Here is a 20,906-nt window from a genome sequence, read left to right on the forward strand (position 1 = left end):
ATATTCCTACCAGAAATCGGCTAGAAATACACCGTTACCCCTGAGGGCTAAGCTGGAACGCCTCGAAAAAGTATTTCTCCCTTACCACACCCTTCAAATCACAACATAGCAGCGTTTAAAACTGTTGCTATGAATATATTCTTACATTGAATACAGATGGTAATGGTGGGACAAACCCAGTAAAACAAAGTGAGAGGGTTTTTACGCACATTACAATTTAAAACAAGGATGTGTTACTTCGTTCTGAGTCACTTCATATATTCAGATCACATGAACGAAAATCATTGAGTAGCTCAGTAGAAAATTAAATGACCTATAGCTCACATTAATCAAATCAAATCTTTATTTGTAAATATAGGTCTTACAGGTGTTCATATGGTTATATAAAGTGCGCTATATTTGACCCTTTTGGGTATGCATAAATTAGTATTAATCTGAATTTTCATAGGGTTAGCAGACATTTTAAATGCAAAGTTCTAATTCGTAGCTTATCCTCGGTTATGAATATTAAAAGTATATAAATATGAGTTGATCTGTTAGTTCATAGCATTGGTGTGAACATTTGAGCTGTGAATGGACTAGTGTATTGATTATTTTTTCATTAAAAAGCGTGACTTTTCTCTCAGAGTAAGAACAATAACCACAGTCGTTTCAAGAACAACTTTAACTTGTAAGGATCGTGTATTTGCTTGATATAATATCGTAAAAAGTCCGTTAGTCTTATATTAGAAGTTTATATGCAATTATCTTGCCTCAACAATTTTTTACATAAGGCTTATTCTAATATTTACACGTAGAAAAATCTAAATAAAAGGATGCTTTATTATACTTATTCTTTCACAATCTTAGCGTCCATTATAAATCGGAATAATACGTCACAATCATATCATATCTCAAAATCTTATTTTAAAACATATAATATTCATATTCTACATCTATATACTTAATTAAAATTGATATATCTGTTTATCTATCTTATATCTTTACCTTATATAGTATTTTTAAAATTGTTTGTCTATTTGCCCTACGTGACTACGTGAGCAATGGGCCCGATTAGCATATTTGAGTAGAAGAAACTGAACTAATGTTGATGGAACTATCCATAGTTCTTTGGTTGTAGTAGCGTCTCAGTTCATAATCCCATAAAAAAGCAACTAAGCTTGAATTAAGCCCATTATCTCGATACGCATACATACGAGTCCGAGCGGTTTGTCCGGTTTGTTGGGGAATCCTGCATGTTCAGGACAATGGCAGTTACGCCGTTTGTCCACCGCCACCGTCACCGAGCCGATACCAATAATTAATGGCGGCGCCGAAGTAGCGTTCATTCATTTACTATAGCCGCTTGTCTACCGCACGTCCGTCACGCGAGCACTGTCATCTCGACCGCCGATATTTCGAGTAGATCGCCGTGACCGCTAGACCGGCACCGAGATTTTGACGGGCCGATGTGCCGCCAATATAAAATGCGTTGGAACTTGTCCATACATTGCCGTCACACGCGTGACAACTGAAACAAAATAAACCGCTGACATCGGTCGCGGTGGACAAACTATCGCCGTCACGTCATATTAAAATCGGCCCGAAATAATCTCGTTCTCGGTATCGGCTCGGTGACGGTGGCGGTGGACAAACGGCCTTACTCCGCACTAACTACGCAACAAAGATATATCGTTATCGTGCTGTAATAACATGTAATTTTATGAGATGGATGTACAAACTGCGACGCATCCAAATTTTAGCATAACGTTCACTTAAATAAAGTAAGTAAATCATAAAAAATCATAATATACATTTGTATAATCTCAGTCATTGAACAGAGTACAAATAAACTTAACTATTTACTTTATAACACTTTGACTGGCAGACAAGACACGGCTTAAACCGGTAGGTATAGTACCTACACTATCATTTGCTAACTATAAAAAGTAGGTTCAATTAACTTATGAACTATATATAAACTGAACGTAACTGTCCTTATTTTCTAAGCAATCGATACAATTTTTCTACGCAAGTTTTCCTCTTAAGCATAGATTTAAAATATTTAGATCTGGCCTACATAGTTTACAAAGATATAATATAAATCATAGTAGAATCGTGTATTCGATTCGGACGTCGACTTGTTTTATTAAATTGTTTGTTACGAAATTTTGCTCATGACATTGAACTTAGTGAGCTCAATTTCTTCGCAGAATGTATCGCGTATTTTAAATCTATGCTTAATAAGTCATTAATAATATGGGTACATATTAGCCGATAACACAGGTATTGGATTATTGTTTACGAAGAAGTTGATATGAAGATTAAAGTATTTCTGGTAGATATTGATCGGATGCCACGCATTCATCCTGAAAGCAAAAGTATTAATGTCAGTAACCTTTTGGCAAGGTATAAATGCAAAAAGTATTAAGACGTGTTTGTTTCAATCTACATTCAGGTTTTACTAAAACTCGATAATTGGAAGGAATCAGGAAAAGGATTTTATATTTATTTATTATTACTTTAAAAGAGAATTGTGCTACCTGCGACTTTATTTTAAAATCATGAGGAGACCTTTAAGCTTTCAGATAGTTATATAACGCATTCGTCGTACAATTTAGTTACAATGCCTGAAGCTAAATATTTTGTAATGGTTCAAAGTGCATAATTCTATCACGTAAGAGTCACAAGAAGAAAGTCAGTCTTACGGGTATTATATAAGGGCATACCACTCATATTATTAAATAGGGTAATACTCACTTTGATCCATGGGGCTTAAAGTAATGTGGTGGTGGGTTTCCATGTGGGTGTCCATACCAGCCTTGGTGAGACGGCACCACGGCTTCGTAGTACCTGCATGTACAAGGTGGAATGCTTTGGGTTGCATCAGGATGGATTGGTTGAGTTGACAGTACTTCATTCGGCTTTTCGTCTATTATATTTGGAGTGGCTGCCGTGGTTTCAGATCCGTCATTCCCTAGCACTACTGTTGAAGGTTCAATGAAGTTAAAGCCTTCGGTCGTCAAGGGCACCTCCGATGTATCATCGTTTGTTAACGGTATTAATAGAGCTGTTGTTTCTGGTGATGCAGGAACTTTTATAACCGGTGTTGGTTTCAATAAACTATCTTCGATTATTCCAGTAGTTGCTATGGTACCTGGAATATTATCAATGTTCAAAGGATATTTTGAGTCCGTTTCTAATACCACTGGTACATGAATGACTGAGGTTGGTTGTATATCACTTGGTGTTGTAGACTGTGGACTTATTATACCGTCATTATTTATCATTGGGTTCGCTGCACCTGTTGTTGTGAATTCTTGTAGTGCTGGCGTCGGATTAACTAATCCACTTGGTGGATCGCCAAGTCCAGTGGTAAGCGGCTCAGGTGTAGTATCTTTATTAAACTTCAATGGATTCCACGCATCCGTACTTTGTATCTCCACTGGTATGTTTAATACTGGCGTCGGATTTACAAACTGAACACCCGTCGTATCACTCGTAACACTCGACACGAGACACCAAAATATGACTATACCACGCAGTATTACCATATTGATTAATAGTTCCAATTTTATTTAATAAACACTAAAGCACCGCGCGACCGACGAAACTGGAATGTCCAACTTCGAGTTAGTTTGACGTGGAAGCATCGGGGGGTTAAGAATACATTCTACGTTCTATCCAGTTCTTTGGGTATTTCTGTATGAAATTGTAAAAACCGAGCTAATGCGCTCGATGCTACTAAAATTGTGAGAATAAATTCTTTATTTTACATAACGGTTGTAAGGCCAGCCGCTTGCCCAAGGTAATGAGCCGAAAAACTCGATTTGGACATAGATATTTAGTGATTCACAATATGTTTGGTATATATTCCCGTGTGAGTAAAGTGTATAAAAAGCGTAATCAAGACAAATGAGGAAAGGTATTTAGATTATGAACGAATATTCTGTTCTTACTGTGGCACTTTTTGGATATTGTTAGTAATTAATGTGGTTTCTCTATTTAACATATTTTTAAAGGTGGAAAAACCTTTAGTGTTTCGACGAACTTTGGGGGTGCCAAAAGTTTTAAGTGGTACTATAAGACGCTTTAAGACGGTTTCTACATTCATACCCCCATACTAGGATTTCGTGTCGTGGGTGCTATGGACACGCAGAGAAAAATACACAAACAACCAGAACCAGAAACAGAACCCAAAATTTCTATATCTGTCTGGCCGGGGCCCTCTGCACGTCACACAAAAAGTTCAACACAGGACTTTGGTCTTGAATTGAATAAAAAATATAATTTTAAATATAGGTACTTACTACTATGAATAGTACTACTATGAATAGGAATTACAATGAAGAATTTTGTCTTTGAACATCATTATAGGCGGCTGTAGAGTATTTAGGATTTGATAAAGTATATTAAAGCATAATAATATACGATTGACATTTAAAAATGATCTTGAAATTGATGCGTCTTAGAATAATAAATTAGTTGTCGCAACATCTTTTCGGATTCTTAATTAATATGGCTGTTTATCGTGTCCATAATTATTAGGGTTTTGAATATATTTTTAATACTAAATAATCAATCCAGTTCCGGAAATATGCATAGTATGGTATAAATGCATGGAGTATGAAGAGGTTGTAGAATAATAATAAAACACACTATATATATACTATACTAGCTGACCCGGCAAACGTTGTGTTGCCATATAATTAAAAAAATGATAAGGGTGAACAACCCTCATGACTTAGGGGTATGAAAATGCATCATATCATCATCATCAACCCATTACTGTCCCACTGCTGGGCACGGGTCTCCTCTCAGAATGAGAAGGATTAGGCCATTGTCCACCGCGCTGGCCAAGTGCGTATTGGTAGACTTCACATACCTTCGAGTTTTCTTTTTTTTTTTATAAATCTCTCAGGTATACAGGTTTCCACACGATGTTTTCCTTCACCGTTTAGCAAGTGATAATTAATTTCTAATACGCACATAACTATGAAAAATCAGAGGTGCGTGCCTGGGATTTGAACCTCGGACCCCTCGATCGAGAGGCCGAGTTTCTTAACCACTAGGCTATCACTGCCTGCATATGAAAATGCATATGAATATGCATATAAAATTTGGTGAAAATCGGTGAAGCCGTTTCGGAGGAGTACGGTAACGAGAATTTTTTATATAAGATTGTATTGTCATGTAATAAAAACAAGAACTTTAAATGTGATAGAACCTTCTACTACATCTATTTCTGCCTAATTAATGGAGAGTTACGCGCTGCTATGTTCTGACTTGAACGATGTGGTAAGGGATTATTAGGTGTAGCGGTGGTGCTTCCGGAGATAAACTGGAGTAGGGTTCTGCTATCGGCTCTGGCCACTTAGGTACTCGTACCATCTGATGGAATGCATGCTTGTTTATTTCTTTCATGAAATAAATAATTGACATATAAAATGATGTAATTTCAATTCCACGCCACAATAATTGCAAGTATTTAATTATATAGCGCGTAATTCGACCGCCATATTACACGCATTTTCGCCAAGTAATATAATTGCGCACATTGCAATTTTGATAGTATTACAAAATCGTGATCTTTCCAGTCCATTTTTTCCTTGACCACTCGCTGCATTTCAGTTAATTTAACTGTTGATAATCACATACTTATTCAAGTTTTAATCTCAAGTTTTAGTCCTCAGTCTTCGTGAGATGTAACACAAGCTTGTCTTCATTGTTTACAAGTGAATCGAGCAGGAAAATCAGAATTTGTTTTAGTCTTGTACCTTGTACATAGTCTTACATAGTACTTCACGTTAGGAGACCCGTGCCCAGCAGTGGGACGATAATAGGTTGTCGATGATGATAAAGCCTAAAAATTCGTAGTGACCATATCTATTCACGTTCTACAACGTACTACAAATAACGCACAACAGCTTTACATGGGCGGCAGTGGTCACTTACCATCAGTCCACTTGAACTACATAATCGTTTGCTCTACATCAAAATAAAATGCTACATTTAAATGGAAGTAATATTTGTTCCTACATAATACAGGACATTAAAAGGGCACCTAGTAATCGATAAAATACGTATCAAGATTACATTTACATTCAAGATTACATACAAGATTTTTGAAGGTGGTAGAACCCTTTGTGGTTCGACTCCGGCGGCACCACCGCCACACCTATTTCTACTTAATAACAGCAGTGTTAGGCGCTGCTGTGTTCCGGTTTGAAGGGTGTGGTTAAGGGAGATAGACTTTTCCGAGGCATTCCAGCTTAGTCCTCAGGGGTAGCGGCGCATCTGTGGCCGACCTCGGGTAGGAATATCTAATCCTATCTGGGGTTGATTACAGATGTCCATGGGCGGCAGTAGCCACTTACCATCAGGTGGACTGCATGCTCGTCTGCTACTCTCATATTATAAAAAAAAAACATAGCAACAAGGAATTGATTTGATATGCATACACATTACCCTAAAGTTAGTAGAGATTCATAACACGTTCCAAACAAAACGATGATATATGATGTTTGAGCGGTTTAAGGGTCATTTATAAGCTGGACGTATTAGTGGGAAATCGGGTGACTCACTGGCTTGTCCAAGATCATTGACAAGGTTGTCGTCCTCACATGGGAGATAAAGACTTACACGTAGGTATCTATATATAAAACGCACAGCGGATTTTATTACTGTTAATTAATACTACGGAGTGACTTCTTATATGAGTGGAGTAGGAAAGGGGTATGCAATCCACAACAAGATAAGTGGCTACCACCCATATACGTATTTTAAACCTTACATAAGATTAGATCAGGTTGGTCATAGATGCTCAATTGGGCAAATGCAGTCTGTGTGGAGACTCGAGATCGGTACAGTAATGACAATGTCGACACCTTTACGTCGATTTGACACATGTATGTGGTTATACAACTACAATAACGATTTAAAGTTGCTGTGTTCTGGTTTGAAGAAAGTCGTGCGGAATGATACTTAGTCCTCAAGATTGGCATGCGACTGAGAATTTCAATTTTGGGTGGTTATACGTGTATGGGCGGCAGGGACCTGCTCCAAAAAGCCGGCATGGTGCTTCTTCAGTTTACTCAGTTGCTTTGCTACTTCAGTTTGATGAAAACACATTTTCAAAAATGAAGTAGGTATAACGGGCTAATTTTAATGTAAATAGATAAAATACATGTAGAGGAACCGCACAGCGTAATCATGATCGGTTGACACGCATCGTTCCGGGTTCGGTCCCTAGTCAAGCATTAAACTAAGAGCTTACGAAACTTAATTTATATTGTTTATTAAGTACGTATTTTTGTAGAAATATGCCAATAGTTAAATACACTATTGGAATCTTTGAAGATATAAAAACTATAAAAACCGCATATAATATGTAGAACCGTATTTAAACTACGGATTGCGCTTTAATGATAATCGCAAATTAGATTTTTTCAATTGAATTACGCGAACGTTTTAATCGTTCCCAGAAGCTGTGTGAACCACAATATCAATAGAATGTAAGGCATCTATATTGCTTTTATTTCCTTTAAATTGCAATTATACCGTCCATCCTATCAATAAACCTGTCAAGTCTCATAATTGCAGGATTCCGCACATTTGAAAAGCTGAAAAACGAGCAAAAATAATATAATTAAAATATATATGTCAGAGAAAGAGCAGGATTGGGACATCGAAGGGACACGTCAGTCCACACAATAACTTATAACAAATTAGCAACTTATTAAACAACGCTATCGATATCCACGACTTATGATTTAACAAATAACTAAATATAATAAGCTTCATCGAATTTGTTGTCCCTTGGGAGTCCCCAAAACGCTGGCGATATTACGCCACTAAATAGCTAAGCTAATTCTATGAAATATAAGCATAAAGTAATCTTATATATAAAATTCTCGTGTCACAATATTAGTTACCGTACTCCTCCGAAATGGCTTTACCGATTTTCACCAAGTTTTATATGCATATTCAGTAGGTCTGAGTATCGGCTACTATATATTTTTCATACCCCTAAGTGATAAGGGTTGTTCACCCTTAACATTTTCTCAAAAAGCTTTTAATTACTCATTTAAAATCAACACCTTTTTGTTAATGCGCTGTGTAAGATTACTTAAGATAGGTTACGGAACCCCGCATCTTCGCTACACTCGCACTTGGTATTGCTTTACAATCTCATTTTATAGTAGTAGTTAATATGTTACACATAATTTCTTCGCGGTTTTTCCCTCGCCGTAAAATCAAGTTATTATTAATTAATGATACCTCTACGTCATACAACTGATATGTATGTGCCATTGGCTACAATCCTTCTTATGTATAATTGCTGGGGATTTTTTTGTTTACGAGGGGGAAACCTTTAAAAAGTACCCGGTGCCATGGGAGCGACGCAGGGTTATGTGGGATTCTTACCGCACTAAAACCCTCCGGTGGCTGTCCTCGGCGCTGCGTAGAGTACTCCGGGATCTCTAAAGCTAGGTGACGCCTACAGTACCATTTATCGACATTTTGGGAAGTTCCATACTATTGAACCCAAATTTTCGATATTTATCGATATATAAACCATTGATACGAACTGAAAATTTTAAATGTTTTACATTGTTTTAACAATAATCTACCAACGTCGACGAAAAACAAGAGAAAAAAGACTGTTTCATAATAAAAATCACGATTAACTACTTAACGTGAACTACACTGGAAGTGCTAGATATAGATAGATAGAAGATTAGATTTTTTAAATAGATTTTTTTGTTGACGAGGGGGATACCTTCAAAAGGTACCTTATGCCGTGGGAGCGGCACAGGTTTATGTGGGATTCTTACCGCACTAAAACCCGCCCGGTGGCCGTCCTCGGCGCTGCGTAGAGGACTCCGGGACCTCCAACGGAACGCAACCGGAGTCCACTTGGCGCGTTGTCCCGTCGGGCTCCGTCCAGATGAGCTTGAAACTCACCACACCATCTGGTGTTCACGATGGTATGCGACCACATATACCGCCGTCCATCGCTAGATATAGATAGATAGAAGTGGGACGTCATACCCTCCGAGACTCGTATGCTAAGGCAATGTTAACATGAGGGCGGTGGGCATGGATTTTTGGGTCTCGAGGATCTCCTCTTTGCCCGGGCAGATTCTCGGTTGGTAAATACCCCCCGGATTTTTGATATTTATTCATAATAATATAATATAATGTTTATAAAAACATTATAAAATAACGAAAAAATTAAAAAAATATATCATCACACTGTTAAGTGGGTGATTCGGTACTTATGTACTGTTATCAAACTTTAAGACCTGAGTCCTCAACAATTTTTACTTCAAAAATATTGAAAAAAACACCGTTGGTTCACACGTGAAGTTAAACAAACGTAAATGCATAAGTTATTTTAAGGTTGGACCGAGGCCACGGACCGGTTTCATGGACATGAATATCATTTAATTATATAATTTTGATATTTTACTTCAAAATTAAAAGTCACGACTCGTTCAACTGGAAAACATGTTTTTGTAATATTTTGAAATATCTATATTACTAGCTGACCCGGCAAACGTTGTATTGCCATATAAGTAAAAAAAATGTTAAGAGTAAAGGAACAACCCTCATCACTTAGGGGTATGAAAAATAGTAGCCGATTGTCAGACCTACTGAATATGCATATAAAATTTGGTAAAAATCGGTAAAGCCGTTTCAGAGGAGTACGGTAACTAACATTGGGACACGATATATATTATGAATTTATGATATAGACGCCTTAAAAGATATAAATGCTCTGGAAATTGCATGTTTTTATAGCGCTGAAGCCTCATCTTTTTTCGAATATAACAGTAGCCTATTGCTGCTTATAAAATCAGCTTATTGTCCGTGAAAGCTTCGTCAAAATTGCTTCAGCCGTTTCGGAGATTAGCCGGAACAGGTAGGCTGATAGACAGAGGGACAGACGGACAAAACAATAGTAATTGTCATTTGTAATTAGTACTTTCGTGTGAAATTATATAGGCGTTATTTTGACATTACAAACAGACACTTAAATTTTACTTTTTTCTACAGTTATTGATAGGAATTTGCCATATGTAAAGATTACTATTCACCTCACAAAATGCAGTGACGTCTTTCATTATAAATTTTGGATCTACACACTTTTCTAGAATTCAAATCTTTAGATCCGGGTTTGAATTCTAGAAAAGAAAAAAACATTAATAAGGATGTAGGTGTTTTCAACACTAACCACTTCCACGGCAGATTTCTCGAAAATATGTATTGTGCGTATTAGATATTAATTATAGTACCATTTGTTTTACGTGTAAAGGAAAATACCGTTCGGAAACTTACACGTGTTCTACAATGCACTAATTTACATTTGGTCAATTAACTATGAACTAAATTTTCCTAAAGCTCTTTTTTAGAGGAGACGTTTAGCATTGTACAAAAATTTAAAATCGATTTTCCAAATCTCCACAAATAAGAAGTATATTTTAACATATCGTTAGTATCGTTGACGCCTGATTCTTGTATTACAGCACTCTTAATTTGTTGTCTTATTGTAAAATAGTAAGGCGTACGCGATAAAGCTAAAAAACGATGATGATAAGGGTATTTATTGATTTTTTCGACCCAAAGCCAGTGCCAGATTAGCGATGTAGCAGGATAAAGGAAATGGGTTTGTGCTCAAAAAAGTTAAAATTCAAATAATGAGCCACAAATCTAGTAGATATTTCCAAACGCTGGTTATTAATAATCAATCTATCCATTTATTTGCGTACCAAAAATTCGTCAAATTATGCCCACTAGAAATTGTTAAATTACGATCTAAGGTAGATTACGTTACGTTGCGTAAAATGAACATAAATACTTACGGTCTTATTCATAAAAAGTTATAGCACACTTATAACGTTGCTATAGTACGATTGTCAAAAAGTGTTATTCATAAACGCATTTTAGGCACTAAACCGTTCTATAAACCTTCTATAACTTATAGAGGCCAGAACCCTACTATAACAGTGCTATAAGGCAAAGATGGCCGACTCTCAACAGCTGATTCGTGATTACTAACCTAATTTGACAATACGTTTTTAATAAAATATGTCAATGTCCATTTTGTATACAAACTTGAAATAATTTATTTTAATATCCGATAAATAACATTATTATATCACTATTTTAAATTACAATGCAAATTTTACAAAGCTTAGATTATTAAAAATCTAGAAAACCGTCCACTTCGAAGAACATTGCACCAAAGAGTGATCTGTTTTCATTAGACTATAGGAAGCGTTATCGCTTTAATAAATCGACAGTAAATTTTATAATTGATCTCGTACGTAATGATCGTAAATTAGATCGCAGAGGTCCTGGTACACCTTCTGAAATACAGGGTTTACTGCCATAAGATATTGCGAATGTTTACAAAACGAAACTTAATTGAATTTAACTTTATATAATTATATCAAAATTACATAAAACATTAATATCCAACCAATTTTCACTCCTTTATCTTTTAACAACTTTTGCTTCACATCCCATTTTAACAAATAAAATATTTTTAAATTCGCGGTATTTACAAATACAATGACACTGACATGTGATTTGGTTTTATCGACAACCCATTGACAAGAATGTCAAGACAGAATATTTTTTAGTACGAAATAATGTCATTTAATGATGTTTATCTATGGATATTCGTCAATTTGTTCGCCGAACTTCACTATAATGGCAACATTTTCATTTATAGTTGACTTTAGCGACACATTAGTTATAGAAGGTTTATGGAACGTTTATGAATAAGCAATTTTATAGAACGTTTTATAAGCTTATTGAACACTTTAACTAATGAGTGCTTAAAACCTTCTATAAGCATTTTTTATGAATAAGACCGTTAGTACAATTCAAGCTCCGTACTTACTTGCCCCCACTGGCTTTTTCTGGCATTACCTGTAGTTTTTAAAGTTATATGTATTATTCCAAATTACACAGATCTGTATACAGGTATATACAATATGTGTCTGTATCCCTTTTTGTCCTTCACTGAATATTTAATTTGACTGAATAATAACAATTAATTATCATTGTCTTTTGAGCGCTACGCCTATTTCTGTTTCGTAGCAAAAGTGTAGCACGGCTCTCCTTTGATAGAGTGTGGAGTGTCGTAAAGCAGGATCACTACATATTCTATGATAAACAATAAATGTGAAAATCCATTTATTATGTAGGCGAATGTGCGATGCAGTCGAAGTGGCTCACAACCATGCAGTTTTTTTTATGGTAAATCGTTTCTGCCGCCCATGAACAATCCTAAGGTCGGCTAAAGATGAATTATTATTGGCAGAATAACTATACCTTATTTACGAATTTAGTTAAGAATGTCTTCTCAGTCGTCGAGCTACTCGTAGCGACGTATATAGGTACTATTGAAGCAAGTTTGTATTAGTACACAGGTACTATTGAAGCAATTTTGTATTAGTGATAAACTTGACTAAATGCAAATGTCAAATAGTATGTTCGTTTCAATATATGTAGGCACAAGTATATTTTATTCATAGTATGTACCTGCGATCTACATACACGTGATGCTGCAGTGATTATTTCATACGATGTACTAATTACTAAACGATCGCTCATTATTTCCATAACATTAAAAGTTTATTAATATAATTGTTAGCATATATCATTATTAAAATAATACATAAAGATTTCATTAGTAATACATAGTTAATAAAACACATTTATTTATGTATTTTAACTTATTTATTGAATATCTTATAGTCTACATTTAATAAATAAAATGTCAGTCACTAGCCCAACAATTGCTCAACATTGAAATACAGTGGACCTCCGGTAATCCGACAAACATTTATGCAGGGCAGTGTCGGACTATCGAATTTGTCGGATTATAGAGCACTGCCTAAGACCCCCTATAGTCCGGGATTTTTTACAAAAGAGTACATTGTAATCCGACAAATTACATATCCAATGATAAGATTCTGTATGTTATATGTACATATGTACATACTTAGAAGTACCAATCATACTTAATTTATGTATGTCGAATTTAGTAAATTGAATAACAATAGAGAGCTTACGTTTTATTATAAAATTAAGCATAAATGCACATATATATGTACCAAGATTGTCAAATACATATGTAATACATATTCAAAGTCATGTCGGATTACAGGGGGCGCCGGATTAGACAGGGACCAGATTATCGGGGGTCCACTGTATGTAAAAAAATGCTCATTACAAACATGAATATGAATTGTATGGATACCTAGTAAAATGTTCTACATTATGTTATATAATAAGACAATTTTGTAATTAAAGATAAATTACATAGCTATCTGCTATGTAATTGGCCAAAACTATAGTAATACAGCTTTATTGAAATTATTATGTTCCTTTATCCTTAGAAATACATAGAGATACAAAGGATCTTTTCCTCCGGGTTCATAGGTCTGTGCCTACCCGTACTCGTATAAAAATAAGAATCGCATCTCATATTTGCGCATCTCACCCTTACACTAATGCAACGGTAACCTAATTAGAGACTAGAATAGCTAAAAAGTCGTCAGGGTTAGCCGATAAGCTAGATTTGCTCCGGAATGCTGCGGCTCCTACTCCCTTGCTCCTGCCGATCAGATCAGGAAAAGGGAAATTGGGAATGCCGCGATGCCTGATGTCTAGAAGACCATCACCGAAGGCAGCCTGAAACGTAATAAAAAAGTATTTACATAACAATTAATACAAGGATTGGTCTTCGAATACTTCATGTCGACTATCCGCATAATAAATTTTAACTTTAACACCGTGAGGACACCAGAGAGCTGAGACAGCCTTTTAAGGTCCATTGCTAGACATAGACTTCCCTAAATAGGCGCAATTCAAACGGTTCCGTGCTCTTTGAATCCAGCGGCTTCTCGCCGTGTTCTTCTGGTGGGAGCTGTGCTATTTTTGACTAAGCGTAACCTAAGCGTGGTCGCTGCTCGAGGGCCTTTCTTCCCCATCAGTTATCGGTCTTCCGAGCGATATGGCTAGCCCATTGCCCAGCTTGCTGATTTTGAGAGCTACGTCGGTAAGCCTAGTTCATCTACAGTTCAATAAGCAGTAATTTTACCAAAAGAAACATTATTTGGATCTTCACTCAATCGTCAATTTCTATAATAACTTACTATACCTATTAATTGATTCACTGCAAAAATATATCGAAAAACAAATTAATATTGTATTCATCGAATGAATCCTTTATTGACTACGACAACAACGGCTAGACAATGAGCACTTAACTTGAACAAATATGATATTGAGTGTCATATGTATTCGAAACAGATAATGCAAATATACCTACGTGTCCCATAAAAATAAAATCGAACATCAGTGGTAGAATATTGAATAAGTTACGTGTAAATTGCAATTGATTATCAAAATATAATTCCAGAAAGAACGGTGGTTGATTTTTAGTCTAAGTTAAAATAAATTGGTTACAATGCTATCAGATTGCCCTGATGACTAATTTTATTACATGCATCAATTTTGAAGTCAGGTGGAGTTTGACCAAAATTATCGATCTTGACTACAGTGTATAATTTAACAGCCTAGTCTAGGTGTAGTGGTTAAGAACCCGGCCTCTCAATCAGGTGGATCCGAGGTTTCAATGTAAGGCAAATAAGTATGCAACAGTACAAACAAAATTACATAAAAACTAATTATAATAATTATAGTTCTCTACTTTTAATAAGTACAATTTTATAATAAGTACAGTTCTCTACTTTTAAAATGCACCTTTTCTAATTCATTTCCGTAGAAATCTTTAGATACGCCTTCATAAACCACTTTATGACAGTCGCACCTAATATGTCAAGTATGAGCGACACCACTACATACAAGTCTTGCGCGCTATATAATTATGCGGCCCTGGTATTTATATGAACTTGAACGCTTTATTGAACTGGAAGAAGTTTTACTTCCGTCAACTTCTTTAGCAAGGATAATAATAATGAGGTGCAGTTTGTAGTAATACATACTTTTTGTGCACTACTAGCTCACATCCTATTGAATTGTAGAGTTTTTATTGTATCATAATAGATCAAAACGTATAAAGACGCAATTACTAAGCGTATTTTGTGTCTAGGAAGAATTCACAGTCAAGTTTTTATTTTTATTTTGAAGAAACCGTGCATGCCTGTCGTCCACCAATACGCACTTGGCCAGCGCGGTGGACTATGGCCTAATCTTTCTCATTCTGAGAGGAGACCCGTGCCCAGCAGTGGGACAGTAATGGGTTGTTGATGACGTGCATGCCTGAGGTTCGATACCTCAGGTCGTCCTGATTGAGATACCGCGTTTCTAACCACTAGGCTATCACTGAACTATAATTGTATACTAATAACGAATTTCGAGTATACCTTGATTTAATATTTTCTTAGTACTCAAACAACAAAAAATAACCTGTTTATACGTTTAAAAATTTGAGGTATCATACACTCACCTCAGGTTGAGAGAAGCCGTTAAGGGAATTGAATCCGAAAGCGGAAGAAGCGCTTTGGCTGCCAAAGTTGTTTCCAAGTGAAGCGGCCTGGGATGCTGCGCCGGACGCGGAGCCGCCCGCGCCTCCGAACGACGCCGCTTGGCTGCTTGCTTGGCTGCCGCTGAAGCCGCTGAAATTAGCAAATGATAAGGATTAAGTACACGAATTGTAACAAAAACGTAGACAAAAGTTAGGAATTTATTGACGAATCCAACGACATACTCGTATCATATATTACAATCTGTAAAGCCGTTTGGGGTACAGGGCATACCAAAGAATGAGGCATACACGACGTTAAAAAACGTTATTTGTGGTCACGAAAACTAAATAATTATTTTATTTTAAAAAAATTAGGCCAAATTTATTTTTAAAACTTTGATCGATCATGTTCAACATGAACAATGTAGATTGTCAATATATCAGTCACAGTTTAGCACTATATAATAAATATTATAAATAATAAATAGAGAGTAATTAAATAAATAAATGTTATTATTTTTTATAAAATACGTTTTACTTTTCATATATAATTAAAATAGTTTTTCTAAAAGTATACAAATGTAAAGTTTAAGCACACTTACAATAATAGTTTTTAGTTGTAATTGATCTCAAATTGCTATCTAAATTCTAAACAATTAAAAACATGTAGGTAATACTAATGCGGATGCTTAGCTCGTAGCTTTAAAAGCTTCCTAGTACATCTAAAGGTAGTGTTTGCTTATCGCTAATCGTACCGTTATACCCACGTAAAGGTTATCTGTGGTCATCAGTAACGTTGAACTTAGCGGTTATTTAACGCAGGATGCTGTAAATGCATCTTTACTTATTGTTGTACGCGGCTTTGCTTGTTTTTTAAGATGATATGCACCAAAAATGAACACTTAAATTACTCTACTGAGTTTTTGAGAAAGTGCTTTTTAACTTGTAATCTATAAAAAGAAAACTGAATCATGCTTAAGATTAAAAAAAAGTAATAAGGTTCAATGCACAAAATATTTGAGAGGTCATGGTTACAAAATTCAAATTAACTGTCGTCTTCTAAGTGCGTATGTATACATACTTATTTGTACGATACTAACAATATTTTTGGAAAGGGCTGAATCGAATTAGGTATACTTCCAAAAAGTGTTGAAGGATTTTATATAGGATGACGTAATAAATAAGAACTGTACCCGGGGATACATGTGAGCTAAGCCACATGCGACAACTAGCTTAGTAATATGTTTTTATTTGTATTATGAATAGGTATCCTCTAATATTTATAGTAGGTTAAATCGTTAATGATACCTACGCCAAAACTCAACATCCGCGTTTTATTGCTCCTACGACAGATTTTGCATTAAATTAAGATAATAGCTAATGCATCTTAATTAATGATTATGAAATAGAATCCGTCTGATTCAAAATATGAATTGTTCCATATAACTTTAAGGTAAAATTTTAAACTAAAAATATCGTCTTCTTCTTTGCACTTACTTTCCAAATCCATTAAATGAGGATGCTTGACTGGCTGATTGGGAGGCGCTGAATCCTTGGTTAAAGCCGAAAGAGAACGACTGGGAAGCCGAGTGGCTCACACCAGCTCCACTTGCACTGCTGCTGACGCTTGCTGTTAATCCACCGTTCCCCGAAGGCCTGACGTTGAAGCCACCGCCTAACCCAAATCTAGGATTCACTTTAGCCCTTTCACTCGGTAACAACGTACTCGGATCATTTTCCAAATGATCCAAAACTGGAAGAACAGGAGGTGTGATTATAGGCTCCAATTTCTTTTGCTGTCTCCTCTCATCCGGAAACACGAAACCATTGGCAGGCGCGCATCGCGCTACGTCCGCCGCGATCGCCAAGCAGAGGCACAAACAGATGAACTTCATGGTTGGATCTGCCCAAGATACTAGGACCGATAACCGATGATTGAAGTATTAATAGGGTCGTGCGAGGTCACCCGCGGTGTTGGCATGCGGCCCGCGCCGCAGCCTTCAGAAAACCCACTGCGCTGCGCCTGGGCCGATGTCCTGTCCAGTACTCATCTCCCCACTCCGTGTGTCATCGCTGACCGATAAAACTCATAAACCTTCTCCTTTTAGCTAACGGCTCTATTGTCTGCGGCTAAGTTTACACCCGGAAAATCTTGATGAAAATTGTGTTGGGAAATCCAAACGGCCTACATACACAGTCTCATTATGCAGTCAAGACATCACAACGCCCAATTCATTCTAACCGGCTCGGATTACTTAACATATTATCACTGGTGTCTCAATCACGTGGCTTGGAAGAACGGTTAACGCTTATAGCACGATATTAAATAAGGATCTCGATATAAATACCGTCGTATCGGTCACTGGTCGAATACTCGTTAGTCACATGACCACTCACTTTGTAGAATAAATGTATAAAAATAAGGACTAATAAATTCGCTCCGTATCGACGGATTTCGGATAGAAAAATCCATTAGTGGCGAGTAAAAATAGAATTAGAGGAATTATAAACGTTATTAACATTCTTATGACCTAACCTTTGTACGTCTATAGATTAGAGGAATAAAATTATAATATTTTAAATTTGGATAGTACTGTTGGTCACGTTGGCTAGCCAGTCGTCATCAACCCATTACTGTTGCATTGTGCTGGTCACAGCCCTACTCTGAGAGAGGGGTTTAATTCACAACCGCGTAATTTTAGCGCTGAAATCCAAAACAAAGGAGAATGCCCATTCTTGGTACTGATTTTTCTCATGCGTCAAAATGAAAATAATATTAAAATTATTTTTTGATTTTTTTACATAGTTTGTCGATCAGAATAGTTTCTTTGAACAAAGGGGTTCCATTTAAGATAAAATAAGACGAAATGTTGATTGTTGTTCTTAAAAATTAAAATGGGGGTATTTTATACTCGGAATTCATTATTTTAGGTTTTTAGGATTATTTTAGGTATTTTTACCTACTACCTTTAAAAGTAAATGGAATATGTTAATCGAAATACATCATAGGTACCTACTATCAGTTAAAACCGACCATCAATCTATCGTCGGATATTTTCGATTTTGAGGTTATGTAACATTTCGGTAAATAACTCCGGAAACCCAGGTGCTGATTTAAAAAATAATTATTGGTAGCATTTGGTTAATCAACATCGTTCACAACAAGTTTCAATTTGATGCAACTCTGGACGGCGGTCCATACTTTCATGGGCATTGTCCTTTCCTTAATCATACCATGCAGTAACTACACAAAATAAATTAAAGTGTGTTGTTATTATTGATCACACAAACAAAACTGTCAAAGATTATCTTGTCATGTAATGTATTATACTGTGATCCTGTCTGTGCAGAAGACCTAAACATTGATTTCAATATACTTAACATACTTGTATTTTTTTCAAGTGAACTTCGAATCACGTCTACGAATATAAGTCAATTTTAAAATGTAAATGTATCATAGATATTTAAATAGTCCTTAAGTGTCTCAATTTGCTTTTCAAGCGACAATATTATATCAAGTATGAATAATTGGCCAAGTGTAAGTCGAACTCGCGCACGGATTCCGTACCACCAAAGATTTATTTTTTTATTTTTAGTATTTGTTATAATAGCCATTGAAGTACATACATTGGGAAAAATTGAATTGTCTGCCTTTTAAGGTTCGATAGATTGGCGGTTTCTTGTATGACGAGAATAGAAGTGTCTATATTACGGTTTAGGAGATAGAGCCCTGTGATAGACGGAAAAACGGTCAGCGGAGTCTTACGGACGGGTTCCGTTTTTACTTTGGGTACGGAACCCTAAAACAGTAAAGTAACCCAATCCTTTACCGATTATGTTACATACATTCAACTACCAAGTTACCTGTTAAGATATAATCAGGGCTGTAACCAGTTCAACCACACGGCTCCCATTTAAAACCGGAAATTTGAAGGGTAAAGCTTGATCCACGACAAGGAATCTTTCAAGTGTGACATTTTGCATCGAATTAGCACTTAGGTGCTATTCTGTAAAGATCGTTATTGATATTCAATTTTGGATAGATGTTTGTCTACAAATTATCGAAAGACAAATTCAAGCAGGGCAAAAATAGCAGTGATAGCCTGGTGGTTAAGTACGAGTAACTTGACCTCTCGATCGAGGGGTCCGAGGTTAAAATCCCAGGTAATTTAATTCCAAATTAATTATCACTTGCTTCAAATGGTGAAGGAAAACATCGTGAGGAAACCTGCATACCTGAGAGATTTAGATAAAAAAGAAAATCTCGAAAGGTATGTGAAGTCAACTAATACACACTTGTTCAGAGTCGTGGACTACGGCCTAATCCTTGTCATTCTGAGAGGAGACCCGTGCCCAGCAGTGGGACAATAATGGGTTAATGATAAAGCAGGTAGGTATTGTCAAATGTCAGTTTCTGGTAGGCAAATATTTGATAGATTGATTATAAACAATGGACGTAGCGGACGGACTCTTTTAAATCGTAAGTATTCTTTAATATGACAGTACCGGTAGCACCGTACTTTCGAGTGTGAAAATGAGATGATCTTATGGGAGTAATGGGTGCGGAATTCTCACATCACTTCTACTCCTAAATAAACGGCAATGTATAAAAGCCTTATAAAAGCATTATTATCTCGAATTTTGGATTTTGTTTTCGAATGTCGGAAAAATGAGAATTCACTTGTCTTGTCCTAGAGTAATGTTAACCATAATATCAAGATTTAATTTTATGTCAGTGTGTTACAGAATAGTTCAGTTAAATCTACGAAGGACGTAGCGGACACTCGATAGGCGAGACTAGAAAGGCGGATCTTCTAACCGTATTGTTTCGACGAACGAATAAAGGATTTAGGTAGTGTGACGAAAGATACTGGTAGCGAAGGATTTTATTTGTAACACTCTGTATTACTCACCAATAGTTGTAATGTAGGACATAATGCGAAGATTTCGTCTCGTTGAAAATAGTTTTAAAGGTGTTAGAACTTTTGAGGTCTGATTTAGAAGGTACTATCGCCATATCAACGTTTGCATGGATTGGCTATTATGCTAATTGCTTTTATGGGTAGAATATCAGGTGAAGATATCATGATATTTATTTTTAATGTATTAGAACTTAAGTCAGCAAAATGAATTCGTAAGACTTTTTAATGCAATTATCTATTTCTGCATAATTACCGCATTGTTAAGTATTGTTGTCTTTCGCTTTGTAGTGTGTAAGGGAGAGATACTTGGTCCTCTGGTGAAGCAAGGTATCTAATCTTTTCTGGACTTTATTACGGAAGTCTGACGGAGGCAGAAGCCATTTACCATCATGAATCATCATAGTGAATTGCATGTTCGTTTGGTACTTATATAAAAAAATCGAACCTACCGAACATTTTGTCAACACAATGACTTTATCAGATTATTTTGCTTC

The 20,906-nt window shown here is 36.1% G+C and overlaps 2 protein-coding genes across 2 annotated transcripts; both read right to left on the reverse strand.

The window, feature by feature from the left end:
- Window positions 1–714: 714 nt before the first annotated feature.
- On the reverse strand, window positions 715–3,647 carry LOC140754784 (uncharacterized). The gene is made up of 2 exons (XM_073089888.1): window positions 2,740–3,647; window positions 715–2,348 (listed from the first exon to the last, which is right to left on the reverse strand). The coding sequence occupies exons 1-2, from the start codon at window positions 3,531–3,533 to the stop codon at window positions 2,231–2,233; spliced, it is 912 nt and encodes a 303-aa protein (XP_072945989.1). The 5' UTR covers window positions 3,534–3,647; the 3' UTR covers window positions 715–2,230.
- Window positions 3,648–12,724: 9,077 nt separating this feature from the next.
- On the reverse strand, window positions 12,725–17,794 carry LOC140754792 (uncharacterized). Its single transcript, XM_073089900.1, has 3 exons — window positions 16,988–17,794; window positions 15,473–15,641; window positions 12,725–13,692 (listed from the first exon to the last, which is right to left on the reverse strand). Exons 1-3 carry the CDS (start codon window positions 17,383–17,385, stop codon window positions 13,525–13,527), a joined length of 735 nt encoding a protein of 244 aa, XP_072946001.1. The 5' UTR covers window positions 17,386–17,794; the 3' UTR covers window positions 12,725–13,524.
- Window positions 17,795–20,906: the final 3,112 nt, after the last annotated feature.

This window comes from Epargyreus clarus, unplaced genomic scaffold (assembly GCF_041222505.1).
Source record: "Epargyreus clarus isolate Ecla_fem2 unplaced genomic scaffold, WU_Ecla_fem_2.2 ptg000003l, whole genome shotgun sequence".
Lineage (NCBI taxonomy): Eukaryota > Metazoa > Arthropoda > Insecta > Lepidoptera > Hesperiidae > Epargyreus > Epargyreus clarus.

What these genes read in the sequence shown, in the direction of transcription:
- LOC140754792 (XM_073089900.1), bottom strand. Translation starts at nt 17,385, where the DNA reads ATGAAGTTCATCTGTTTGTGCCTCTGCTTGGCGATCGCGGCGGACGTA. An exon ending in TCATTTAATGGATTTGGAAA is followed by an intron (nt 15,642 to 16,987) that starts GTAAGTGCAAAG and finishes TGCTAATTTCAG; the next exon opens with CGGCTTCAGCGGCAGCCAAG. An exon ending in ACGGCTTCTCTCAACCTGAG is followed by an intron (nt 13,693 to 15,472) that starts GTGAGTGTATGA and finishes ATTACGTTTCAG; the next exon opens with GCTGCCTTCGGTGATGGTCT.
- LOC140754784 (XM_073089888.1), bottom strand. Translation starts at nt 3,533, where the DNA reads ATGGTAATACTGCGTGGTATAGTCATATTTTGGTGTCTCGTGTCGAGT. An exon ending in TTTAAGCCCCATGGATCAAA is followed by an intron (nt 2,349 to 2,739) that starts GTGAGTATTACC and finishes TTTTGCTTTCAG; the next exon opens with GATGAATGCGTGGCATCCGA.